The 25,086-nt window shown below is 41.2% G+C and overlaps 1 protein-coding gene across 1 annotated transcript in view; it reads right to left on the bottom strand.

Moving 5' to 3' along the window:
- The window catches only part of LOC135137376 (uncharacterized), a 90,515-nt gene extending 65,429 nt beyond the window's left edge, over nt 1-25,086 (bottom strand). The window contains exons 1-2 of the mRNA XM_064067003.1: nt 24,944-25,086; nt 24,724-24,895 (exon numbers count right to left, since the gene is read on the bottom strand). Coding sequence (XP_063923073.1) covers nt 24,724-24,895; nt 24,944-25,086 — 315 coding nt within the window. The remainder of the gene's footprint in view (nt 1-24,723; nt 24,896-24,943) is intronic.

The raw sequence follows: 25,086 nt of genomic DNA on the forward strand, positions 1-25,086 counted from the left end.
AGAGCCACTTGAAAGCTCTCGTCAGTGCCCGTCAATGCTTCTTTGGCGACCTCTACCAGATGTTTGTGGTCTTTACTCAGCGAGTCGAGAGAGGCGGAGATAAAGAGGCGCAACTTCGATGGAAGGGTGTCATCACTGAGTGTATTGCCGTTAAAATTATCAGGCACGAGAGAATCGTTCTCTGGCAAATCAGCGAGAACGGTAATCCTGGGCACTACAGGGGGGGGAGACCAAGAATAACGGCCAGGAATCTGAGAAGAATGTTCCCCTGGACTGCAACTACGAGGGGCCACAACGAACCGCGGCGTCTTCCTCGTGGTAATGTTTTGAGTCTCCTTAACCTTACTCTCATCGCGCGACACCATCTCAGAAGTCGTTGGTAAAAGAGTCTCGTACACCTGGGGGGGCTGGACTTCTTGGCGGGAGAGTTCTCAACCTATCGCCTCCAAGCGGCAATGGCTGCAATCCTGCGCGGAACAGAGCGCGCCGATGTTGTTACCTGTTTGATGAGAGGAAGAGTTCTTGATCCTTTGCGGTCCTGGTAGGCCAGGAGCCTATCTTCCATCGCCTCATTCCATTGCGCTTTGTGGGATTTCTGCTCGTGAGCTTTGCGGCTCTTGAAATTGTCAAAGGAGGGCTCACAAAAGCGGCAGGAAGAAGAAGTCCAAACGGGGCAGATTTTGTGATGTCTTCTAAGGGAGTCACGGTCATGAAATCGGTACCCGCACTCGTAGAGATGCGGGAATTGGCTCGCGTTGCTGGTGCCCGGGTTTCCGGCATAAAAATCATCGGAAAGCCCATCAGAATTTGAAAACAGACCTTGGGCACCAGAATTAAAAACCTCTTTCGAGGAGGCGCTGACTAAAATACCCGCGTCAAGAAGGCCGGCGGATATCTTATTTACCTCCTGAGGGGAATTTACTGGAACCTGGGAAGATGTGACAGAAGACGGCAAGCAGCGCAGATGAAATTTAGTTTTGTGCTTGTGTAGGCCACCTCTTGATCTATACCTATGTAGCGTCACATTAGGGGCATTTAAGCACACCGTCACCCAAGTCCCGCACGTCGCGATCTTTATCACCCATTACGGTGAAGACGCACTCTTAAAAATAACAAAGAATCGCGATATGCGTGAGGCTTTATGTCCGTGCCTCAAAAGTCCGTTCTAGGCAGACAATGAATCGTCCTACTTAAACGTCAAGTCTAAAGTAGTATAGGGAACGCCGTACTGTTGGTGATTCTACTCGAAGGATGTTGTGACCGAAACTCGTCAAATGTTTCACGGGACGACTAAAAACTTCGAAAAATTTCTAAGTCCGAACCCTCGTGCGAGATTTATAACTTAAAAAAATAATCCTCTACAGTGCCGGTGCCAAGCAATTTAATGACTCAGTCTATCGATAACCCGAATAAGCGTAGAGATAAATCTCGAAAACAATTGTCGAAGTTCCGTATTTCCAGAATAATAAAGAGAAACAACCGGAAGATACGGACAGAAATCAACGATGACGTTGGCGGGAGCGATTAAACCAATCACTGATGGACGGATTGGAATTTCCCGGACAAACAGAGAAAACATTTTCCAAGTCCGAACCGAAAAATTATTCTAAATCCACTCTTAAAGTGTAAAAAAAAATCCCAAAATTCCCGACTAATCCGGGCAATAAAAATTACGATCGATCGACTTGCAGATGTTTATGCACAAATTACTAGCGACTTACCTTCGGAACACAGAAGAACTTACCTGAGAATTCCTGAATTACTCAGAGGAATTGCACTATCACTGAAATGCCGGAAAATCGGTAAAAAAACACACGGCAAATACGAAGTGACAGTACAACGATGGTGTAAGGATTATTATTTCCACCCACACACAGCTCCACAACACACTAACAAGGCTGCTCAGGCAGAATTCGATGTCTGTGAGCAAGAGTCGGGCACGCTGCAAGGTCTCTAGCTCTGGGGGGTTTATATTTCTTTATTGCAGTGGCCGATGTTATCTTCTTGGCCTCTTACATAATGGAATTAGAATGGAGTCTTCAATTCCACGACGCTTACCATCCCACAGTTCGTGTCCGACCAATGGTCCTGGATTCTATTGACTCCCCACGTGGTTGAACTAGTGTTGATTTCCTGGTCCGCCATCCTTCCCAAACGCGGCTGAAACAGAAACCGAATGGTTAATGCATGCGAGGGATCAAATATTGCATGGGATAGTTACCGCATGTTCCACAGCATGACACTGGGCGTCTTTATCCATCGGAAAGCCGAACTCCATCCTGGCACTCCTGTAACAAATAGCGTAAATTAGCATGACTATGTATAACATGTATACTGCATCTTACGTTATTACTTACCTTTATACATTGTATTTTATGCCCTCGGGCAACAAGTCTTGAATAAAGATTATATTTAAGCAAATACCTCGTCATCTAATTAGTGACGCGCATGAATGGATTAACGAGATTCCCACTGTCCCTACCCACTATCTAGCGAAACCACTGCCAAGGGAACGGGCTTGGAAAAATTAGCGGGGAAAGAAGACCCTGTTGAGCTTGACTCTAGTCTGGCATTGTAAGGAGACATGAGAGGTGTATTGACAACATTTTTATTAAAAAGTACATTTTAGGTTTTGCGCTTAGTACAGGCTGATAGCTCTGAGAAAACCTAGAAAAAAGATGACTAGGGTCAATACAATATAATATTGTCGCGAAGATACTACCATATACAAATGTTAATAATTATATATAAAAAAAGAAAGAGTCTAATTAGGATAAAATAAACATTTTAGTACACGACCCGATTCCGCTTCCTACGACTCCAGATAGCCCTATTGAACGATGCGTGTATAAACACCCCACTTTTTAGCATCCGTACCACACAGGACCTTTTCAAGGCCGAGGTGAACTGCAACTCTTGTGCAGTGGGGCTATTTGCTCGAGGCCACGTACCTCTGGCTCCCATAATAAGAGGCAAGAATATGAGGGTTTTCGTGGGCCAATAACGACGGGCGGCCTCACGAAACTTGTCGTTATCATACGCTTGGCATCCCATACGTGACCCATCGGCCGGTTAGTCTCCCAAGAAACCTGAACATCGCAGATCACGGTACGCCTGAAAGGCAGATGGATGGCAAAATCAGGCTTGTACAACGTACCGTCCGCGTGTCTGATCTGCGGTTCCTCTTCGACTGGCCAGGACTTTTTAACGCAGTGATCTCGAACTTTACGCACCACCGCGTTATGCCGGTCGATCCTTTGCCAGTGCGTCACAGGACACTTCTGAAGCAAATGGCAGATGGTTTCCTGCGCATTGCAACCATCTCTACAACCCTTAAGGTGGTCTGGGTTGGATGGGATACCTTGCGTGGGTAAATTGGCGATTCGTAGGTGAATCGCACCTACCCAGTCCCTTGCCGTCCAGTTTTTGTGTGGATAGTCAACCCAGCTCCTACTCGTGGCATCGTCAGATGTGACCTCAAGTCCCGTTGTGAACGGGCACCTGATGATGTTCTGCCGCCACATGTTCGAGGGGGAGTCCGGACCCACCACCGCCTCGAGTCTCTCAAGCACCATCGTCACGTATGGGGAAGCCAAAACCGTTCGTAGATTGTTGTCCTTAAATTCACGGGCTTTCTCCGCCAAGTTGGTCAGGCGCTTTAATAGGATGAACGAAAGGGACGAGGAAAGCTCAGTCAATCCCAGACCTCTGTCGCGAATTCTTGCGAAGAGAGAGGCGTCCTGCATGTGAAGGTGCAGATGCAGCCATCGTTTGACAAACATTTTAATTAGTTTGTCTGCATCCTTCAGGTCATTTTTAGAAACTCGGGGGTTTTGGTAGCAGTGGTACAGTTTTGTTATGATGTACCTCTTCAAGTGGGAGATGGCAACATCAACGGTGAAATACCACTACTTTCATCGTTTCTTTACTTACTCGGTGAAGCGGAACGCGTGCGCCGTTCGCGGTGTTCTCGAGCCAAGCGCGTAGAGTGGCGTTCCGGGCGTCCTGCCCTTGCCGTTCCGTTCGTCCGTTCGCGTGGGCGCTTCGGTCGGCATCGCGGAGCGTCGCGATGGGCGCCGATATACGCTCCCGCGTGATCCGATCCGAGGACACTGCCAGGTGGGGAGTTTGACTGGGGCGGTACATCTGTCAAACAATAACGCGGGTGTCCTAAGCCCAGCTCAGCGAGGACAGAAACCTCGCGTAGAGCAAAAGGGCAAAAGCTGGCTTGATCCCGATGTTTAGTACGCATAGGGACTGCGAAAGCACGGCCTATCAATCCTTTTGGCTTGAAGAGTTTTCAGCAAGAGGTGTCAGAAAAGTTACCATAGGTATAACTTTCAAGCGTTCATAGCGGCGTCGCTTTTTGATCCTTCGATGTCGGCTCTTCCTATCATTGCGAAGCAGAATTCGGCAAGCGTCGGATTGTTCACCCGCTAATAGGGAATGTGAGCTGGGTTTAGACCGTCGTGAGACAGGTTAGTTTTACCCTACTGATGATTCGTCGTTGCGATAGTACGAGAGGAACCGCAGGTTCGGACATTTGGTTCACGCACTCGCTCGAGCGGGAGGTGGTGCGAAGCTATCATCCGTGGGATTATGCCTGAACGCCTCTAAGGCCGTATCCTTTCTAGTCAAAGTTGGCAACGATACCTTTACGAGTTCCGAGAGTCGATAGGCTTAAAACAATGTGACTTTACTAGGTGGTCGACGTTCGTGTCGATCGTCGCACGAGCCCTGTTTGCCGGATCGATCCTTGCCAAGTCCGTCCTCGGGTGTCTGTTGGGTGTGGGTCGTCGGACAGATCTCGTCTTCTTTTAGAACGTCGATCTGCGACGCTATAGATTTAGGTACTTTCAGGACCCGTCTTGAAACACGTACCAAGGAGTCTAGCATGTGCGCGAGTCATTGGGACATTACTAAACCTAAAGGCGCAATAAAAGTGATGGTCCGCCTTGCGCGGACCGAGGGAGGATGGGACGGTCGTACGGCTGCCGCCTCGCACTCCCAGGGCGTCTCGTTCTCATCGCGAGAAGAGGCGCACCAAGAGCGTACACGCTGGGACCCGAAAGATGGTGAACTATGCCTGGTCAGGACGAAGTCAGGGGAAACCCTGATGGAGATCCGTAGCGATTCTGACGTGCAAATTGATCGTCGGAACTGGGTATAGGGGCGAAAGACTAATCGAACCATCTAGTAGCTGGTTCCCTCCGAAGTTTCCCTCAGGATAGCTGGCGCTCATAGCGCACGAGTTTCATCCGGTAAAGCGAATGCTTAGAGGCATTGGGGTCGAAACGGCCTCAACCTATTTTCGAACTTTAAATGGGTGAGATCTCCGGCTTGCTCGAACTATTGAAGCCGCGAGACTCGAATCAGAGTGCCAAGTGGGCCATTTTTGGTAAGCAGAACTGGCACTGTGGGATGAACCAAACGCCGAGTTAAAGCGCCTAAATCGACGCCTATGGGATACCATGAAAGGCGTTGGTAACTTAAGACATCAAGACGATGGCCCTGGAAGTCGGAATCCGCCAAGGAGTGCCGAAGTTACTAGCCCTGAAAATGGATGGCGCTGATGTGCGGTCCGGTGGCCTCTGGTCACGGGCCATGAAGCCCTGACGAGTAGGAGAATCACGGCGGTGAGCACAGAAGGAGTGGCCGTGAGGCCGTCTGGAGCCGCCGTCGGTGCAGATCTTGGTGGTAGTAGCAAATACTCCAGCGAGGCCCTGGAAGACTGACGTGGAGAAGGGTTTTGTGTGAACAGCCGATGCACACGAGTCAGTCGATTCTAAGCCCTAGGCGAAAGCCGATGTCGATGTGGTGTAGATTTGTCGTTGGTCACAAACACGACCTCCTGAGCCGTGGTGATGTGAACGTACGGATTGTGCACACACCCGTTGGGCGAAAGGGAATCCGGTTCTTATTCCGGACCCCGAGAGCGTAACCGCTTATAATTCGGGCCCTCGCAAGAGAGTTCGTCGGGGCAATCCAAAAGGACCCGGAGACGCCGTCGGGAGATGCGGGAAGAGTTTTCTTTTCTGCATGAGCGTTCGAGTGTCGGGCTTGACGGGGAAGCGGGTCGCGGCTGACGTACCGGGCTTGGGCGAGGTGAAGCGTTGCCGTTTCGGCGGCGACGTCGGATCCGAGCCCGGTCCCGGATGTCCTCTTCGGCCGCCATTCAACGGTCAGCTCAGAACTGGCACGGACCAGGGGAATCCTACTGTCTAATTAAAACAAAGCATTGCGATGGCCCCAGCGGGTGTTGACGCAATGTGATTTCTGCCCAGTGCTCGGAATGTCAACGTGAAGAAATTCAAGCACGCGGGAGTAACTATGACTCTCTTTCGGCCTCGCTCTCTCTTATCGTGTCCCTCCTTTCGCATATCCTCGCCTTCTGCATATTATCCACTGCTTCCTCGTCTGCTTTTCTTTTCTTGTCATTCAGAAGTGCCTCTCCAAGCCTCAATTACACCCGGTTTGTTTATGGGGTAGATGTTACCCTTGGGGGAGCGAGCCAGGACGAGAGCTCGGCACTTATCCGGGTGCAGGATCATGGCTCTCCTTTCGAAGAATGCCGAGATGGTATCCAGGAGCTTGTCGACGTCTTTGAAGTCTTCGCGGACCAGGACGAGGTCGTCCGCGAAGGCAAGGACGCGGCATCGGGGGCCTCTGTGGAAGAGGCAACCGTTTTCGTACATGGAGTCGAGGGTGTCGAGGAGTTCGTTGATGACTAAGTTGAACAGCAGGGTACTGAGAGGGTCTCTCTGCCGGACTCCACGTAGGATTTCGATAGTTCTGGATGTAGAACGGCCTACTTGGAAGGAGGTGATGGAGCCGTGGAGCGTGGCCAGGATGTATTAGCTCAGGTATTCAGGGACTCCAGTTCTCTTTAAGGCCCGTGCGATGGAGTTATGGGACACCGAGTCGAATGGCATGCGGATGTCTAGCGAGTCGAGCGCCAGCCTCGTCGGGCAGATGTTCGTTCGCTCATAAGAGGGTCATAATTACTCCTCTTTTGACACTAATCTCGACTAAATCGGCTGAAAAATACCGAAGTTGCACTTTTCAATTTGGTGAGCCGAGATGGCGCGGCAGCAATTAAGGGTGGGGGCTACGTGTAGCAAGCGAAAGCAAAGTGGGGAGCGGCGTAAGTAGCTTGTGGAGTGGCCAATAGGGGCCGGAGTCATACAGATATAAGGAAAGCGAATAATGAAAAGAGAAGAAACAAACTACTAAAATCAAGTCAACAGATAAAATAAATAATAATCAAAATACGGTTAAAAACATCACTAATAAAATCTACTATCGAATTAAAATCATGAGAGTCAGCGCGGTGTAAAAAGAGAGAAAAATTAAGAAAAAATAAAAACGGCGTAACATAGCGCAAGGAACTGATGACGACACGGAAATTATGATAAAAATCCCCCTGATGATAGATTCCCGGTGTCGCTGTAAGTCACAACAACCGAAAATTCGAAAACGAGTCTCCGAACTATTTTCAAAATTCCCGCAGGACGCTATTGACGAAAAAAAAAATTACTGAAATGTACTGTGGTAACCGCCAGTATATTTTAATTATACCGAGCGGCCAATCATTTAATAGTGTGATTATTTGATCTCGATTAGAGAAAAATACATATATTGAACATTACGACTTGAAATTTTAAGCAAACACAGTTTAAGAAAATTTGTATGCATGTTAGCGTAGGAAAAAATTATTTCTTTCTCAGAATTTGGATTGCACATGGCCCCACAAAAAATATCAGGGATTTCTAAAAATCGTAAAAGTTACAAAATGCACTTAATAAGTGTTGCGTCGTGTTAAAAATTCAGGGGTGTTTCCAATCGTCCATATGCATATTGTTCTTAGTGTATGTATGTAACTGTTTATTTCTTTCCCATTCGGGACTTGAAAGAAGTCCGGTTTACATTTTTCCCTTAATATATCTATATATGTACAAATATATATCAATTAAACATATTTTAACTTAAACTAATATTCTTTCTCGAAATGCTTCCTTATTTTCGTTTCTTTTCTAATATCATTTTCATCCATTCCAGACCATCACCTGTTTCGTTCAATAGCTCATTCCTATCTTTCTCGACTTCCCGTAACTCTTCACAATCCTTTAGCCAGTGTTCAATCGTCTCCGGAAATTCCCTGCATAATCCGCATCTTCTATCCTCTTCCTCTTTCCAGTAACAGTTTTCTCCTTCTTCATTTCCCACCCTAAATTTGGCTATTGTCTTTCTGTCTTCATTCTTTCTCCCTCTTATTAGATACTCCGGTAATTTTAGACCTCCTATTATTTCTCCATATTTTGGATTATATCTGGACTCTGCTATTTTTTTCCTTTGCTCTTTTCTTTGTAACTCTTCATCTAGATTTAAAATTTCCTTCCTGGGCTCTGCTCCCTCTATCCTTTTTCTCTCTACTTCTTCTGCCGTTAGACCTCTTACTTCGTAAAATTCTCTTCTTTCTTCCGCTGTCTTCTTATAATTTACCCTTATCTCTTCCCACATTTCTTTCATTATTTTGCATTCAACGTTCTGCCTGATCTTCTCTTCAAATTTCATTGCCCTTCGTGCTGCTTCTATTCTTAGTTTTTCTCTCTTCGTTTCCTCTAATACAATGTACTCTGGTGTCTCTTTTTCCAACCCTAACGTCCATTTCAAATACTTTGCCTGTACTCGTTCTAGACTCTCCCTTTCCTTCCATCCCCAGATTTCAGCACCGGACATAATAACACTTTTTATTAAGCTGTCGAAGAGCCATATTCTTCTAACGAAATCGTTCTTCAACCTTCTCTCTGCCAGTCCCCATACCGCCTTCAACAATCTATTTGCCTTCTTTACTGTATTTTCCAAATGTTGGGTTCTTCTTCCATTTCTTTGAAATGTATACCCTAGATATTTAAACGTCGCTACTTCTTCTATCGTCTTTTCTTCCCATTGCCAAACCTCTTTCTTACTTCTCCCTACCGCCTTTCTGAAAACCATCATTTTCGTTTTTTCTACATTCATTTGCAGTTCTCTCCTTCTTAAAAATGTTTGTAGGGTTTTCATCATCTCTCTTATTTCTTTACCCGTTTTTGCCAGTAGGACGATATCGTCTGCATACTGTAGTGACCAGATTTTTGTTTTCCCTAAAGTGACCCCTCCCATCTGTGCCTTCCTAAGATTTTCTTCTAATTTTGCTATATACAAGGAAAAGAGCGTTGGACTTAATGGACATCCTTGCCTAACTCCTTTCTTCGTCCAGAAATTCATCGACGTTTCTCCATTAACTCTGATTTTATTTTCTGTCTCTCTGTAGATTTGTATTGTTCTTAGTGCAGTGGTTTAAAATAATCCTTTTCAGCGGCTTTTAAAAAAATTTCAACCGTCAAATTTAGTCAAATAACCTTAATTACAAGTCAAAGTGCGATAACAATATGAATAATTGATGATGATAAGTGATATTTTCTCTTGTCTTTTAAAATTTAATGTAGGTTCAATTTTAAACCTCAAAGTTTCAGTACACTGCACATTATTAATAAGCACATCCAGTTAGGATTAAATCAATTTTGTTAACTTGAAATCACCTATAAGATTTGTCAAGCCAATTATTAGTGAGTTTGCTACAGTTGGTCACTTTGGCATGGTCCACGATAATAGAGCGTAGCTAAAGTCAAAAGGTTCCCAGCGTCAGCATCCACTTGATTCCAATAAGGGTGCATTTGGCCCTGCGTTCCGCGTAATGTAAAAAAAAGTATCAAATTACAGTGGAGGTTCAGTCAATTAGCTTAAACATGAAATAAGTGAAATATTTAGAAAACAATTAAATAAACACAAAAGTAATAATCTGTTGAAAGGAATAATTTGTTTCTGGTTTGTATAGAAGATCTAAATTGGATATAATTTAGTTCAACCCTTTGCGTGAGGCGACAATCAAGGGGCAAAATTTAGTTAGCTATTTTTTAATTTTTTTTTATTGTTTTATTTCCTTTTATTTTAATGTCATGTAGGTGCGAGGTTTAGAATGGTTCAAACTTAATGGAAAGTAGAATATGCTTTTCAATGTTGTTCGAGAATAGGGTCAACCCTTTTAGATAGAGATATGTATAAAATTGTAGGCGAGACGTGTAAACGATTGTCGCTCAGCAATAACATAGTTTAATGACCTGTCTTTCCGACAGACCGAGATCTCTGGCCATCGTTCTTATATTAACCCCATATTTAAGCTCATATGCAGCCATTTCTTCGAGCTGGTCCTCCAAATGTAAAGATGCCGGATGATATTCGAATCCGGTACTCAGCATCTCCGGGTGTTCGAACCTTTCATGTTTACGGGCGGCTGTAAATGTATAAAAACGTTTGTCGCACCAGGAACAGGAAATATAGTTGGAGCCCGTTTCATTGATGGCGACCGAATGACCAGAGACCCCATCTACGTCAACAGATGAACACGCTGAAGATGGGGGGAAGAAGAAATTATGACAGCGGAAGGACCAACCGACAACGAACCGTTAGAGAGGTTAGTATTTCTGTCACCGCCAGCAGCTAAAAGAGGATCCGTTAATAAAGAGGGAGTATTTGTAGGGATCGAGATGAGATTATCTTCAGCTTGGCCCGCGGACGCAGCATCATCGTTGAAGACCATCGATGCTGAAACGACAGAAATGTTAATGTCGCCACCGGTGCCTAGGTCAGAAGTAGGGTCTGCCGATTGAGAAGAAGTTGCATCTTCGGCAGAGATGGATTGATGTTTTGAACTCTCGGCAGGCGCGTAATATTCATCCGGATGGGTCTTTTTCATGTGTTGTCTGAGACCTGGGTAGCTAGAAAAAACACGTCCACAAAAACAAATATGTTGTTCGGCATCGGATGCGCAGCAATCGTTCCTATGTCGACACATACTCTGCAGAGACTTATAGGTCTTCCCACAAAACGGACGAGGGTAGGTATAAATCGCTGTTGTCTTAATACTCGCGTCTTTTGGTTCTTTTGCTGTAAGGGTGGCCTCATCATAACCCTTCTGTTGATGACGGTGTAGGCTAGTGGCATGCTTAAATTGTTTAGCGCAAACGTCGCACGTGAAGATATTACTAGTGACCTTAACGTCAGGTGTGATGTAGCCGGGTGCTTTACCTCCGGGTGGGACTGGAATCTTACAAACTCTCCTGTGATTATTAAAGGAAATTATATTTTTAAATTCTCTCTTACATGGACAAATCACTGGAGCCATTGCTACAATATATATAACAAGACGACCCGAAAGAGATAAGAAAGTAATAAGGACGCGTTAAAAGTAATGTAATGAATGAGTAAGCAAATGCTTGTCCATTGCAAGGAACTAGGTCATCAATAGTGTATAAAAGTGTAAGTAATAGCTAAAACAAGGAAGTGTTAAGCCTGGGTTTGTAGTGGTAATATGGGCAAATAAATGGATAATAAATATGTAGTGGTGTTATTAACCAACCACCGTCGTGACTATTTGAGAGGACATCACATGGCGACCCTGCCAATCGGGGAAAAAAAAGTGTGTTAATACGGCAATAGTATTTGGAGTGCAGAATGGGAGGTTCACAGCAGTCCAAGGAGGATAATGTTATAAATAGCAATGCAGGTAACATCCAGAACTCCGCAGCGGGAAATACTAAACTTTCGGTGCACGAGGTCACTACTATTGTTATAGTAGTGATCCTAATAGGTGTAGTAGCCATCTTCGTAGGAAAAATTTGTAAGAAGTGGCTTGAAAAGAAGATCATCCAAGAAGTTGTGAGCGCCCAAAGTCGAGAAGTAGTGTAGGAGAAGGAGAAACAGTGATGCCACCGGAGAAGATGTCTGCGTCGAAATCCCATCCCAATGGACTCCACCAGTGTGTGATTGTGAAGTGCGGGAGTGAAAAAAAAGGCCTGTAAATAGTTTTTCTCCCTAGTGTAACAGTGTAAATGACCACTTTAGACGAACTCAAAAGTCTACAAATAGAAGTAAGCCTATTCAGAAGAAACTTGAAGAAGGGCAATATCACAAGACGTCGGGATGTGCAGGTACTTCAATGTAAAAATCAGAAACTCAAAGAATTGCGGTAGGAATTTGTACTTGCTAAGAATAATTTTAACAGTCAAGTGCATGTTTTAAATGTAAAACGCATTGTCTGCGATATAGAAGTAAGGTTAGAAGAAGGTGAATCAATTTTAAGTAGTAGGGTAGCACGATTAGGGCAAACTGAAGCAGCTTCTGACCCGGCTGAGAGTTCTGATAGCTCCGATAGTGTTAATTCTGCGGGCGTAAATTTTAAAATGACAGAGAAATTCGATTTAAAAACAGCGGCTAGTTTGCTGCCTGTTATGGACGGTTCGGAGAGAGCTATAAAGCAATTAATCGACGGCATTGAGATGTATGATAGTATGCTGGACGATAATGGGAAAAAACTTCTAACTACGTACGTTTTAAAGACGCGGTTATCGGACAGTGCGAAAATTCGGTTGAAATCCAGCTACGCTACAAATTGTCTTTTAATCGCAGATATAAGAAAGTATTTACTAACAAAAAAGTCTCCAGCGTCATTATCTGTTCAGTTAAGTAAAGCAAAACAGTACTCCAAATCTGTGGAGGAATTTGGGAGATCGATCGAGGAACTATTAGTAGACCTGACGATAACTCAGGCCGATGGCAACCGACAGGCATTAGAAATTTTAAGACAATCCAACGAAAAAATTGCAATAAACGCTTTCGCAAACGGATTACAAAATTTTGAGTTAAGAACAATAATAAAAGCTAGGAATAAGAGGCGCGAAGGATGAAGAAACACCAAAATCGGAAATATCGTGTCAAATACACCGCTTACATTAACAAAATTATAATTGCAATTACAATCGTGGTAATCATACTTTCAGAGGTACAACAAATAGTTTCAGAGGTAAAACCAATAATTTTAAAGGTACAACAAATAACTTTAGAGGGACAAATAATTTCAGAGGTCCAACGAATAATTTTAGAGGTACAACAAGAAATTTCATAGGTTCAGCAAGTAATTTTAGAGGATCAGCAAATAACTTCAGAGGTCATGATAGAAGGACACTAGAGATAATAGTAGGCGGAATCAATCAGCGTTTCGTATGAATACATCAGCTGAACGAGAAGTTGAAAGAGAAAATTCGGAAAGGCAGTTTTTTCGATTCTAAAATTGTTGATAGTGAAACTATGATACGATAGTGTTAAATATGAATGCAGTGAATTTTATGCGAGTAAATTATCGAGGGAAAGAACTAAAATTTTTGCTAGATACAGGTGCAATAGTTAGTGTAATTTTTCAAAATTCTATTGCGCAAGATGAGGTTATTGATCAAACACGGAAAATTAAAATACACGGTATTGCTGGTTCGACAGTTTCGCAAGGTTCGGTATAATTATTGCTTAGTTTTAGCAATGTTGAAATGCACCAGGAAATTTTGTTGATGAAGGAGTTTGAAGATGGAATGAATGGTGTAATCGGTGCTGACTTTTTCATAAAACATGATGCAATTATCAATTACGAAAAGAATGAATTTACCTTTTGGAGTAATGACCGGAAAATTTTTATTCCAATTGAATCGCAATGCGAATTTTATACAGAAATTCCAAGCAGATGCGAAATTATCAAATATTGTTATGTCGAGAATAATGACGACTATGTGGTCCTTCCTGATGAAATATGCGAAGGAGTTTACATAGCCGGAAGTATAGTCTGCGCTAGAGATAACTTGATACCTGCGAAAATATTAAACGTTAGAGACGGTAATGTTAAACTGAAAAATTTTCGACCAAAATTAGAGAAAGCAACCAATTATCACATTTGTGAAGCAAAAGAAACTATGCAATCGGTTTCGCGAGTTGACAAATTATTGAAGTTGTTAAAAACTGACGACTTAAATGATGAAGAAAAAATCTCAATTCAAAAAATTTGTGCCAAATACTCCGATGTATTTTTGTTAGATGGTGATGAACTGACAGTTACTAATATTTATAAACAAAGCATAAGGTTACAAAGTAATGCGACTCCTGTTTACGCTAAGCCGTATCGGTTACCACATGCACAAAAAGACGAAATACATCGAGAGGTCGGTAAAAGTACCTAAAGAATCCGCAGATAATTGTATCAAGAAATGGAGAATAGTCATTGATTATCGAAAATTAAATAAACAAATTCAAGATGAAAAATTCCCATTACCTTGTATTACAGAAATTTTGGATTCTTTGTCTGGTGCAATGTATTTTTCACATCTTGAATTATCACAACGTTATTATCAAATTGAACTAGATGAGGCAAGTCGTCCTTGTACCGCTTTTCTTAAAAACCAGGGACAATATCAGATGAAACGACTGCCGATGGTCTTAAAGTCCATCTGCGTTTTCGCGAGCGATGACCATCGCAATGGCGGGATTAAATTACACTAGTTGTCTCGTCTATATGGATGATATTGTAATTTTTGGGAACAACCTACTAAATCATAATAAAAATCTAGTTAAAGTCTTGGGAATATTAAGACAAGTAAAATTACGGATTACGTCTCTTTTTCGCAGATGATCAAGTAATTATAGCAAACGATGAGGAAGACATGGACTACATGATTCGAAAACTAACAGCAGAATATGAGGAATGGGGACTCACTATCAACTTAAACAAGACCGAGTACCTAAAAATAAAAGACGAAGAAAAAGATGACCAACTGTCGATCACGAAAATAAAGAAATGTGATGAATTTAAATATCTAGGTAGCGTAATAACCAAAGAAGGGACATCACAAAGAGATATAAGAAACAAAGTACAACAGGGTCGAAAAATAACTCAAACACTAAATTCTCTACTCTGGTCGCCGAAAATCAAACTACAAACAAAAATGACACTCTACACGGCAGTTGTAGAAACGATTTTAACATATGGCTCAGAATGTTGGCAAATGACGGAAAAAAGCAAAAGACAGCTGGAAGTAGTAGAAATGGACTATCTCCGAAGGGCGTGTCGGATATCCAAACTAGAACATATCCCAAATACAGAAATCCGTAGAAAGACTGGAAGAATTTACAACACGGTAGATACAGTAGAATCGAAACAACTTTTATGGTACGGCCACGTAATGAGAATGGGAGATGAACGATGGCCAAAACGAGCTATACAGTATGTACCATGGAACAAAAGAAGAATAGGTAGACCAACACTAGAATGGAGAGAAGGTATCCGGAAAATAATGGAAGACAGAGCCATTGAAGAGGAAGAATGGACAGACCGAAAGAGGTGGAGGTCGAAATGCGGGATGCGGCAGAAGCTGTAGGACCCCTGCTCTATATATATATATAAAATTACGGATTAATCCAAATAAATGCGAATTCCTAAAGAAAGAAATTTTATACTTAGGTCTTGTAATCTCAGCAACGGGTCCGTTAACTTGGCACCACCAAGTTAATGAATTTTACTCAAAAGCTAGCACCTCGTTGTTCTAACCTAGCACCAGCTAGCACCACCAATCAAAAAGCTAGCACCACCTAATTATTGAAATAAAAGCCTTTTACTTTCGGGGGGGGGCAAGTTAACGCTAGCCCCCCGACATTATTTAATTCTCATGAAAAGTTGGTCCGAGGTAGTTTAGACCTAGCACCAGCTAGCACCACTAGTCTCATAGCTAGCACCACTCTGCAAGTATTAAAAAAAAATTAAAAACCAAAAAAAAAGTAGCCCCCACTTTTTTTTCTTTAATGGTAAAAATCAGTAGGTTAATAGTCTAGAGCTAGCACTCGCTGGATCCATTAAAAAAAAGTGTGTTTTTATTCAACAAAGCCATGTAATAAAGGGTTATTTTCGGGGGGGGCTAAGTTAACGCTAGCCCCGCAATATAATTTAAAGACAATGAAAAGCTAGCACCTAATAGTTTAGAGCTAGCACCAACTAGCACCATTAATCTTATAGCTAGCACCATTAAACAAACTAAATAAAATAATTGAAAAACCCTGAAAAAATAACTCGCATCTATAATTCCCAATCGTGGCGGCAAATAAACTATCTTTGAAAATTAATACATTACAATCATCCATTACTTATAAAAAGTCATGTTTTCTGCATTGAACAGAACTTAATATCTACATTATCTACATATTTAATTAAATTATATCACTTGTGTTCAAATCGTTCTTCATTTATTTCAACACACTAAAAATTAGGCCATGATAAATGCGATCATTTAATTTTTTTCCACAGTCATACATTTGACTGACATTACGTAAATAACAAATTTGAAATAACAAGCGAGACTATAAAATTTGAGTCATTTGTAATTTATAAATCCGAGGTTAATGACGAAAACCTTTGTAAACGCTAAATTCCTAAAAATATTTTTAAAATAATTTAAAATCCTAGAAAGTTATCAAAAATTGTGTCTAGAAGTCAAGTACAAATTATGAATTTTTACTATCCGTAGTAATAATCCCTATTTTGGGGCAAGCGTCTATTCTTTAGTTTCGAAATAGACGAAATATAGTGTCTATTGGTTAAAATGCAAATTATTTTCTAACATATCTCATAGTTAATATATATTAACTAACAAATTGTGTGGACCAACATATTGTACAACAATGATGTGGTTCATGTAAAACCAGAAATTTATAAAGAATTATAGATTTAAAAAGTCCATATTTATTAGTCTAACCATTAAGTGTACATACTCACACAAATGAACTGACGTCACGTTTACCGGATATTCTTAAACAAATTTTCCACAAAAATCAAAATTATAATTAATGCGGTGTTACTGGATACCGAGGGAGTCGAAACCCAGCTCTTCTGGACCTTTTGTAGGATATGCATTTCTTCACAACGAAAACTTGAAGATGTTTGACATTTATTATGTTGCATGTTGCTTTTTTTATACATTATAGTTTTGTAAAGGAATCACGAATGTTGTTTTTATAAGTGCATTTTTTTTTTGTTAAGCTGTACCCAGTATTTTCCTATTTTCTTTCTATCTCTTTTTTAAATCACAAGTATTATTAAAGTTGTAACCTCTATTACATTAGATGAGTAAGTTGGAACTAGTTGTAAATTTGTATTACTTTATAGCTGCCGTAAAACAAATTTAAGTTAAAGTGTGATTATTTTATCTGTTCACAGCTGGATAAGTCTGAATAGGCAACACATTTTACATTTCTTAAATAACTTCCTCTTAAATTTCTTGTAGCAGTCAAATTATTTTCAACTTTTGCTAATAACGTTTTTGAATTCCGAAAAAACCAATATGCTTTTAACTTTGGCAAAATGTTATGGAAATTTTGAGGCTGTCGTTCATCTATATGCCAGGCGATACAATTCCTTCTAACCAAACATTTATTAAACTCGAAAAAAGCTTAAGAGAAGTTGATCAATTTAAGAAAACTAAAGTTAGGCATCTTACAGTAACAATGCCAGAAAATGAAGCTGCCTTGTTTGAAATTATAGAGAAAATCCTCACGTGAGTCAAAAGCAGATCGGAAGACAAATGCAGATTACTCAGAGTTCGGTTTTTAACGTCCTGAGGGCAAACTGATTTCATCCATACCACTTCAGCCCTTCCAATTCAAAATGAAGATCATTTGCGCAAAAGGATCGTGTGGTGTCGTACAGATCTTAATTTAACACCCGAGATTCTAAATAGACTACGTAGAAATTTTGAACACAGGATAGCGCTGTGTGAAGATAGAAAAGGCGAGCAGTTTTAACCGTACCACCCTATTATTAAGAAACATATTATTTATTTTCTTTTCTTTATATTCGTCAAAGGATTGAATAAATTACGTTCTATTTTGTTTGAATTTTCCATTATTAGTTGTCCGACATCTTTGTTGTCATTTATGACATAGTATGATTTTTGTGTTGTTGTTTTGTGCTGTAATTATTAGTTTAAAAAGATTAACAGATTGATCAAAGATGCTCCTGATGTGTATTACATGTTGCCTACATCAAAGTATTCAGGCACAGTATAGATATCTATATTTACTTAAAAGAAAAAAATGGAGTTACAGTTAAGTCGAACTTATTTTTAAATATTTACCTACAATATATGTTTTCTGGAAATTATTTATTTTATTTACTGTCCCATAGTCATAGCAGAAGAGTACCGACAGTATGCAGTGTCTGTAATTAGGGATATCCGACCCGGCATTGAGGGGAGTAGATGTCTGACTACGCTCTTAAAGAAGCGTGTCTTCACAATCCCTTTCTGAAAACTAATACGAACTTTAATGTTAATTAGAACCATCCATAGTTATCACTACTAGAAAAAAAAGCCGGTTTTTAAATTCACAGCTCGTTGGCTGTACCATTTTCCAATTCCGAATCACTAAACGCGCGGTCCTCACTATCTCATTAATTATATTATTATTATTATTAGTGATTGGAAAAAAATCAAACACTAAGGTTGTACAGTTATTTGAGATATCGAGGAGCACCCGTTTAGTGACTCACCGTGTATATCGGCACGGAGTAGAACTAATGGAAGAATTACAGTTTCCCTGATTAAGAAGAGTCCGTTTTGACGACGACAGTTTGCACTACAAGATTACTACAGGACAATATGATGCTAATTTTACGATCTTATAAGAATATTACCGTCGCAACAACAAAGTTAGAGCTTCTTTATTACAAATTTGTAATAAAATTTGTTATCAAGGAACTATGGTTAAAGTGTTAACTCCAATAAACCACTATCGATACAAAAAACTAAATTAGTTCTTATTAAAATGAATAATGTGTTTGTTAGTAATAAGTAATGAATTTGCATTAACTTGAAAATAAGCTGCTTCTAAAGCGTGTTATTCAAACAAATATTCATTGTATAAGTGTAGTAGGGATCTACAAGGCCCACCAAACTGTTCACAAATGCTATTTTGTCCGTATACCTGAAGTATTACTAAGCGCGAAACTAAAGAATAGACGCTTGCCCCAAAATACGGATTATTATTACGGATAGTAAAACTTTATAATTTGTACTTGACTTCTAGACACATTGTCTGTTAAGTTTCTAGGATTTTAAATTATTTTAATAATATTTTTAGGAATTTAGAGTTTACAAAGGTTTTCGTCATTAACCTCGGATTTATAAATTACAAATGACTTCAATTTTATAGTCTCGCTTGTTATTTCAAATTTGTTATTTACGTAATGTCAGTCAAATGTATGACTGTGGAAAAAAATTAAATGATCACATTTATCATGGCCTAATTTTTAGTGTGTTGAAATAAATGAAGAACGATTTGAACGCAAGTGATGTAATTTAATTAAATATGTAGATAATGTAGATATTAAGTTCTGTTCAATGCAGAAAACATGACTTTTTATAAGTAATGGATGATTGTAATGTATTAATTTTCAAAGATAGTTTATTTCCGACCACGATTGGGAATTATAGATGCGAGTTATTTTTTCAGGGCTTTTCAATTATTTTATTTAGTTTGTTTAATGGTGCTAGCTATAAGACTAATGGTGCTAGTTGGTGCTAGCTCTAAACTATTAGGTGCTAGCTTTTCATTGTCTTTAAATTATATTGCGGGGCTAGCGTTAACTTAGCCCCCCCCCCGAAAATAACCCTTTATTACATGGCTTTATTGAATAAAAACACACTTTTTTTTAATGGATCCAGCGAGTGCTAGCTGTAGACTATTAACCTACTGATTTTTACCATTAAAGAAAAAAAAGTGGGGGCTACTTTTTTTTTGGTTTTTAATTTTTTTTTAATACTTGCAGAGTGGTGCTAGCTATGAGACTAGTGGTGCTAGCTGGTGCTAGGTCTAAACTACCTCGGACCAACTTTTCATGAGAATTAAATAATGTCGGGGGGCTAGCGTTAACTTGCCCCCCCCCGAAAGTAAAAGGCTTTTATTTCAATAATTAGGTGGTGCTAGCTTTTTGATTGGTGGTGCTAGCTGGTGCTAGGTTAGAACAACGAGGTGCTAGCTTTTGAGTAAAATTCATTAACTTGGTGGTGCCAAGTTAACGGACCCCTCAGCAACCGGAATTTTCCCGGATCCCGAAAAAATTCGTGTTTCAAAATTATCCGGTACCAAAGGATGCGAACGAAACGAAAAGATTTGTAGCTTTTGCGAATTATTATCGACGATACATAAAAAATATTGCATACATAGCAGTTCCGTTAAATAGGTTAGCAAAGAAAGGTGTAAAGTTCGAATGGAACGATGACTGTCAGAAAGCTTTTGAAACATTAAAAAACAGTTTGATGAACCCACCAATTTTAGAATATCCAAATTTTTTAAAGGAAATTACTTTTAATTTAAAAACAGACGCATCGGGTTCAGCGACAGGTGCAGTATTAACAAATGCAAATGACAAACCTGTAGCATATGCCAGTAGAACGCTCAATAAAGGAGAAAAAAATGACTGTACTGTAACGTGACATTTACGCGGCGGCGCAGCTCGGCGGGAGCGACGAACGACGAGGCGAAAGAAAAAAAAAAGGAGAGAGAGAGGCGAGTGTTGGGTGAAGACGACGAGGGCCGAGGTCGAGACTTCGGGGAAGAGGGACTGTGTTTGGAAGACGAGAAAAGGGCTGAGGCGAGAACACCAGAGGCCAACGGAGTCCAGGAGAGGCACAGGACCGCGGCGACGGGAACCGGCGTTCTGCGTATTGGTACCAATACGGTAAGTCGCCCGGAAGTGCGCGCCGATCGTCTGGGAGAAACCGGGTGCGTCCCAGTTTGCGTTGTGCCAGTTTTTTTGCCTTAAATCGTCACGGGTCGCCGGTTCACCAGGGTCATCAATTGACCTACCAACGAGCTGCCGCCGCCCCCCCCCCAATTTATATTCATTTTTTGTACATACAAATCCTCATTATATATGTGATTAGACCGGGTATTCGTTGCTTCTCCCTTTCTTTTCCCTTTCCTTCCTTTTCTTCTCTTTATTCTACTTATTCGACTCTTCTTTCTTTCTCTTCTTCGGCTTTCCTGGCATTTTTTTTCTGTGTGCCCTCTTGAGGCACACTGCCGCGCAAGGCAAAGACAGTTGATCGACCCATCACCCCGCAACGACGAAGGAGCTAGCCTGGCCGTAATAAGGACGTCACAGAAAAAGAACTTTTGGCGATAGTTGTAAGATATCCAACTGGTTCGAAAATTATATTACGAAACAATGTACTTTTATAGTACTTTTATTTTATTCTAAATCAGTTACATTTCTCAACCTCGCTATTAACTTAATTCACATTATTGTATATAATAACAATTTAATTTCACATTATAAGTAAAAACTAAAAAAATTATAATTTCATTCCGTAGAGATTTCTTGATATCTCTGTAATAGACTCCTGCATCAATTACATTTCTCAACCTCGATATCAACTTAATTCACATTATTGTATATAATAACAATTTAATTTCACATTGTAAGTAAAAACTAAAAAAATTATAATTTCATTCCGTAGAGATTCCTTGATACCTCTGTAATAGACTCCTGCATACGAGGTAGCTTTGCAGGCTCATTAAAATTCTGAACAGGACAGACGCAATATTTGGGAACATACCCCACAATTGCATACACCTTATCAAATGTGTAGGTTTTGTGCGCTGCATTCATTCCAAAAACCATTTCTGTTATATTAGTAAATAATTTCTTTAGTTCGTCGTCGTTGTCCGGCAACGGCAATGGGAAATCCTTGCCGCATTTACCTGGTTCCACATAATCTGGAGTTGGATCTTTCAATTTGTAGTAGACCTGCCATACACACGATGGTTGGATATTTTGTTTCAGGGGTATGACGTCCTTTATTGTTACGTCCTTGAAACACCAGCGTAGAAAAAAGTTCTTGGCGTTGTCTATCTCCTCTTCAGGTACACATCCAAGGCACCAGGGCAATTGGTTATTTCCAGAATTCGGAAAATTTACAATTAATGTTTCTCTGGCAGTCATACTGCTTCAACTTAAAATGGCGCACAGCGCGCACACGAGACACGAGAACTCAAATCTATGTAGGAAATAAGAGTGAACCAGTGTATAAAGGACCATATACTGTAGTTGCAGACAAAGCACCAAATATTGTAATTAATATAGGTAATAAGTTAATAGAACTACATAAGAATAGAGTTAAGAAGTATCATGAATAATGTAAGGAAAAATTTTTTTTTTTGAAACGTGAAAACACGGGAAAAAAAAATTTTTCTCCCGACCGGGGGAGGTGTAATGGAATGAGTAAGTTTGAATTCGTTAGTCAGCAAATGCTTGTCCATTACAAGGAACTAGGTCATCAATAGTGTATAAAAGTGTAAGTAATAGCTAAAACAAGGAAGTGTTAAGTCTGGATTTGTAGTGGTAATAAGGGTAAATAAATGGATAATAAATATGTAGTGGTGTTATTAACCAACCACCGTCTGGACTATTAGAGAGGACATCACAGTAATAATAATAAGAATTGAAAAAAAGAGAAAAAGAGGGGAGGGCGTCAATAAATGTAATAGAGAGAGACCAATAGGGGTCTGTGTCCAGAACAGAAATGTATAAATAAAGATCAGTAAAATACAAGACGATACAGATACTACAGGCAAAACTGCCACGTCATAACACATAAGAGACTCTTCCAGAAAATAAAATAACATTAAATGATATGTGCAATGAAGAACAAGTTCAATATGAAATTAAGGTGTTATTAATATGGATGTTGCACATATAGAAAAATATAGAGTTGGTAGAGGCAGAAGGCGGGGGGGGGGGGGGGGGGGGGGGGGGCTAATATGGATGTAAATAAGGATTAAAAAAAAATTAAGATGATTAAATTAAGAAAAATATCGAGATATAAAATAATACGGATGTTATAATAAGATAAATAAGAATAATATACCTCGATTAATTAAGATAGAAAATGCGGAGATAATAAATAGGAAATATTAAGATATTAAGATATTAAGAATGCGGATCTTGTAATAAGATAAATAAAAATAAACAGACCTCAATTAATTAGAATGTATATATAATAAGTAGATAATAATTATAATAATAATAAGATGTTAAATTAATAATTGAATGATCCACTTAATATTTCGTATTGATGCAGGCTCGAGTAGGTAAATTCGCAAGATGGACAGCGTAATGGAATAAAATAAAAATCGAGGAACAATGTGAATATTTGAACAACAGCCTCAGGTCCCTATTCGTCATCAAACTACGAGATATTTGATGGGCTTAACGCCAATAGGAGTTCGCGATCAAAATACAGAGTGTGATAACCTTAGGTAAATCGGATTGTCTTAAAAATTCGAAAAGATGTTAAAAATAAAAAAAAAATTCATTGCAGGTGTAACGAAATTTCGCTGGCAGCTCTACCCGATAAAGTTCCTGAGGAACCTCCCGAACGTCTCCAACCACCGATTATACTATTATGTACGATGTCAAAATTGTGTTGATCAATTATTAAATAAAATATACCTGAACACCGCACGAATTATTCTAAGTCCCCTATCGAGAGATTAAAATGTAAAAAGATGGAGATAACAATTATCAGTAAGTTTTTCCCGAACTCAGGATATTTAAAATTCGATATTTCGAAAACGGCCAAGCCGATTTCGAATCGGAGGGCACCACCGGGTTCCTCTCCGCAGGCCGCTTCCAACGACATCCCACAAGCCGGGATCAAACGGGAAATGGGGACTTTATTAATTTCTACAAAACCGTGCTCGTGCTCTGCAGCATTCAAAATACTGTAACTCCGGCCCCACCGAACGGATTTTCGAACGATGTTTACCTTTAGGCTCGTCTCATGAAGCCGCTTCGATTGACACCAAATTTGTGCCGATTGGACCTTTCGCACAGAATTTCACTATTTGCAGTCACGGAGCCGATGCGAAACACGTCTGCACGCTTGCCACTACTACTGGAAGGGTCATAGTTACTCCCGTCGTTTACCCGCGCTTGCTTGAATTTCTTCACGTTGACATTCAGAGCACTGGGCAGAAATCACATTGCGTCAACACCCGCTGGGGCCATCGCTGACCGTTGAATGGCGGCCGAAGAGGACATCCGGACGCCCTTTCGGGCGCACCCGGAGCCTCGCAGCAAGACGGGAGGCCAAGGCACGGGACCGGGCTCGGTTCCGACGTCGCCGCTGAAACGGCAACGCTTCACCTCGCCCAGGCCCGGCACGTCAGCCGCGACCCGCTTCCCCGTCAAGCCCGACACGCCCCGATACTCAGAGCCGATCCTTATCCCGAAGTGACGGATCCAATTTGCCGACTTCCCTTACCTACATTATTCTATCGGCTAGAGGCTCTTCATTTTGCAGACCTGCTGGGGATTTGGGTACGAACCGGCGCGACGCCTCCACGTGGTCCTCTCCCGGATTTTTAAGGTCCGAGGGGAACATCCGGACACCGCCGCAACTGCGGTGCTCTTCGCGTTCCAAACCATATCTCCCTGCTAGAGGATTCCATGGAACTCGAACGCTCATGCAGAAAAGAAAACTCTTCCCGGATCTCCCGACGGCGTCTCCGGGTCCTTTTGGGTTGCCCCGACGAACTCTCTTGCTGCCGGGTTCCGGAATAGGAACCGGATTCCCTTTCGCCCAACGGGTGTGTGCACAATCCGTACGTTCACGTCACCACGGCTCTGGAGGTCGTGTTTGTGACCAACGACAAATCTACACCACATCGACATCGGCTTTCGCCTAGGGCTTAGGATCGACTGACTCGTGTGCAACGGCTGTTCACACGAAACTCTTCTCCACGTCAGTTCTCCACGGCCTCGCTGGAGTATTTGCTACTATCACCAACATCTGCACCGACGGCGGCTCCAGACGGCTTCACGGCCAGTCCTTCTGCGCTCACCGCCGCGACCCTCCTACTCGTCAGGGCTTCATGGCCCGTGACCAGAGGCCACCAGACCGCACATGCCGCTGACTGCCGATTATTGCTAACCCGGAAATTGATGGGCTAGTAACTTCGGCAGGTGAGTTGCTACACACTCTTTGGCGGATTCCGACTTCCAGGGCTATCGTCTTGATGTCTTAAGTTACCAACGCCTTTCATGGTATGCCATAAGCGTTGTTTTAGGCGCTTTAACTCGGCGTTTAGTTCATCCCACAGCGTTGTTTTTTTCGTCAT

The sequence above is a fragment of the Zophobas morio genome, unplaced genomic scaffold, assembly GCF_036711695.1.
Source record: "Zophobas morio isolate AGI-343-1 ecotype UQ-CSIRO unplaced genomic scaffold, CSIRO_AGI_Zmor_V1 ptg000029l, whole genome shotgun sequence".
NCBI classification, from domain to species: Eukaryota; Metazoa; Arthropoda; class Insecta; order Coleoptera; family Tenebrionidae; genus Zophobas; species Zophobas morio.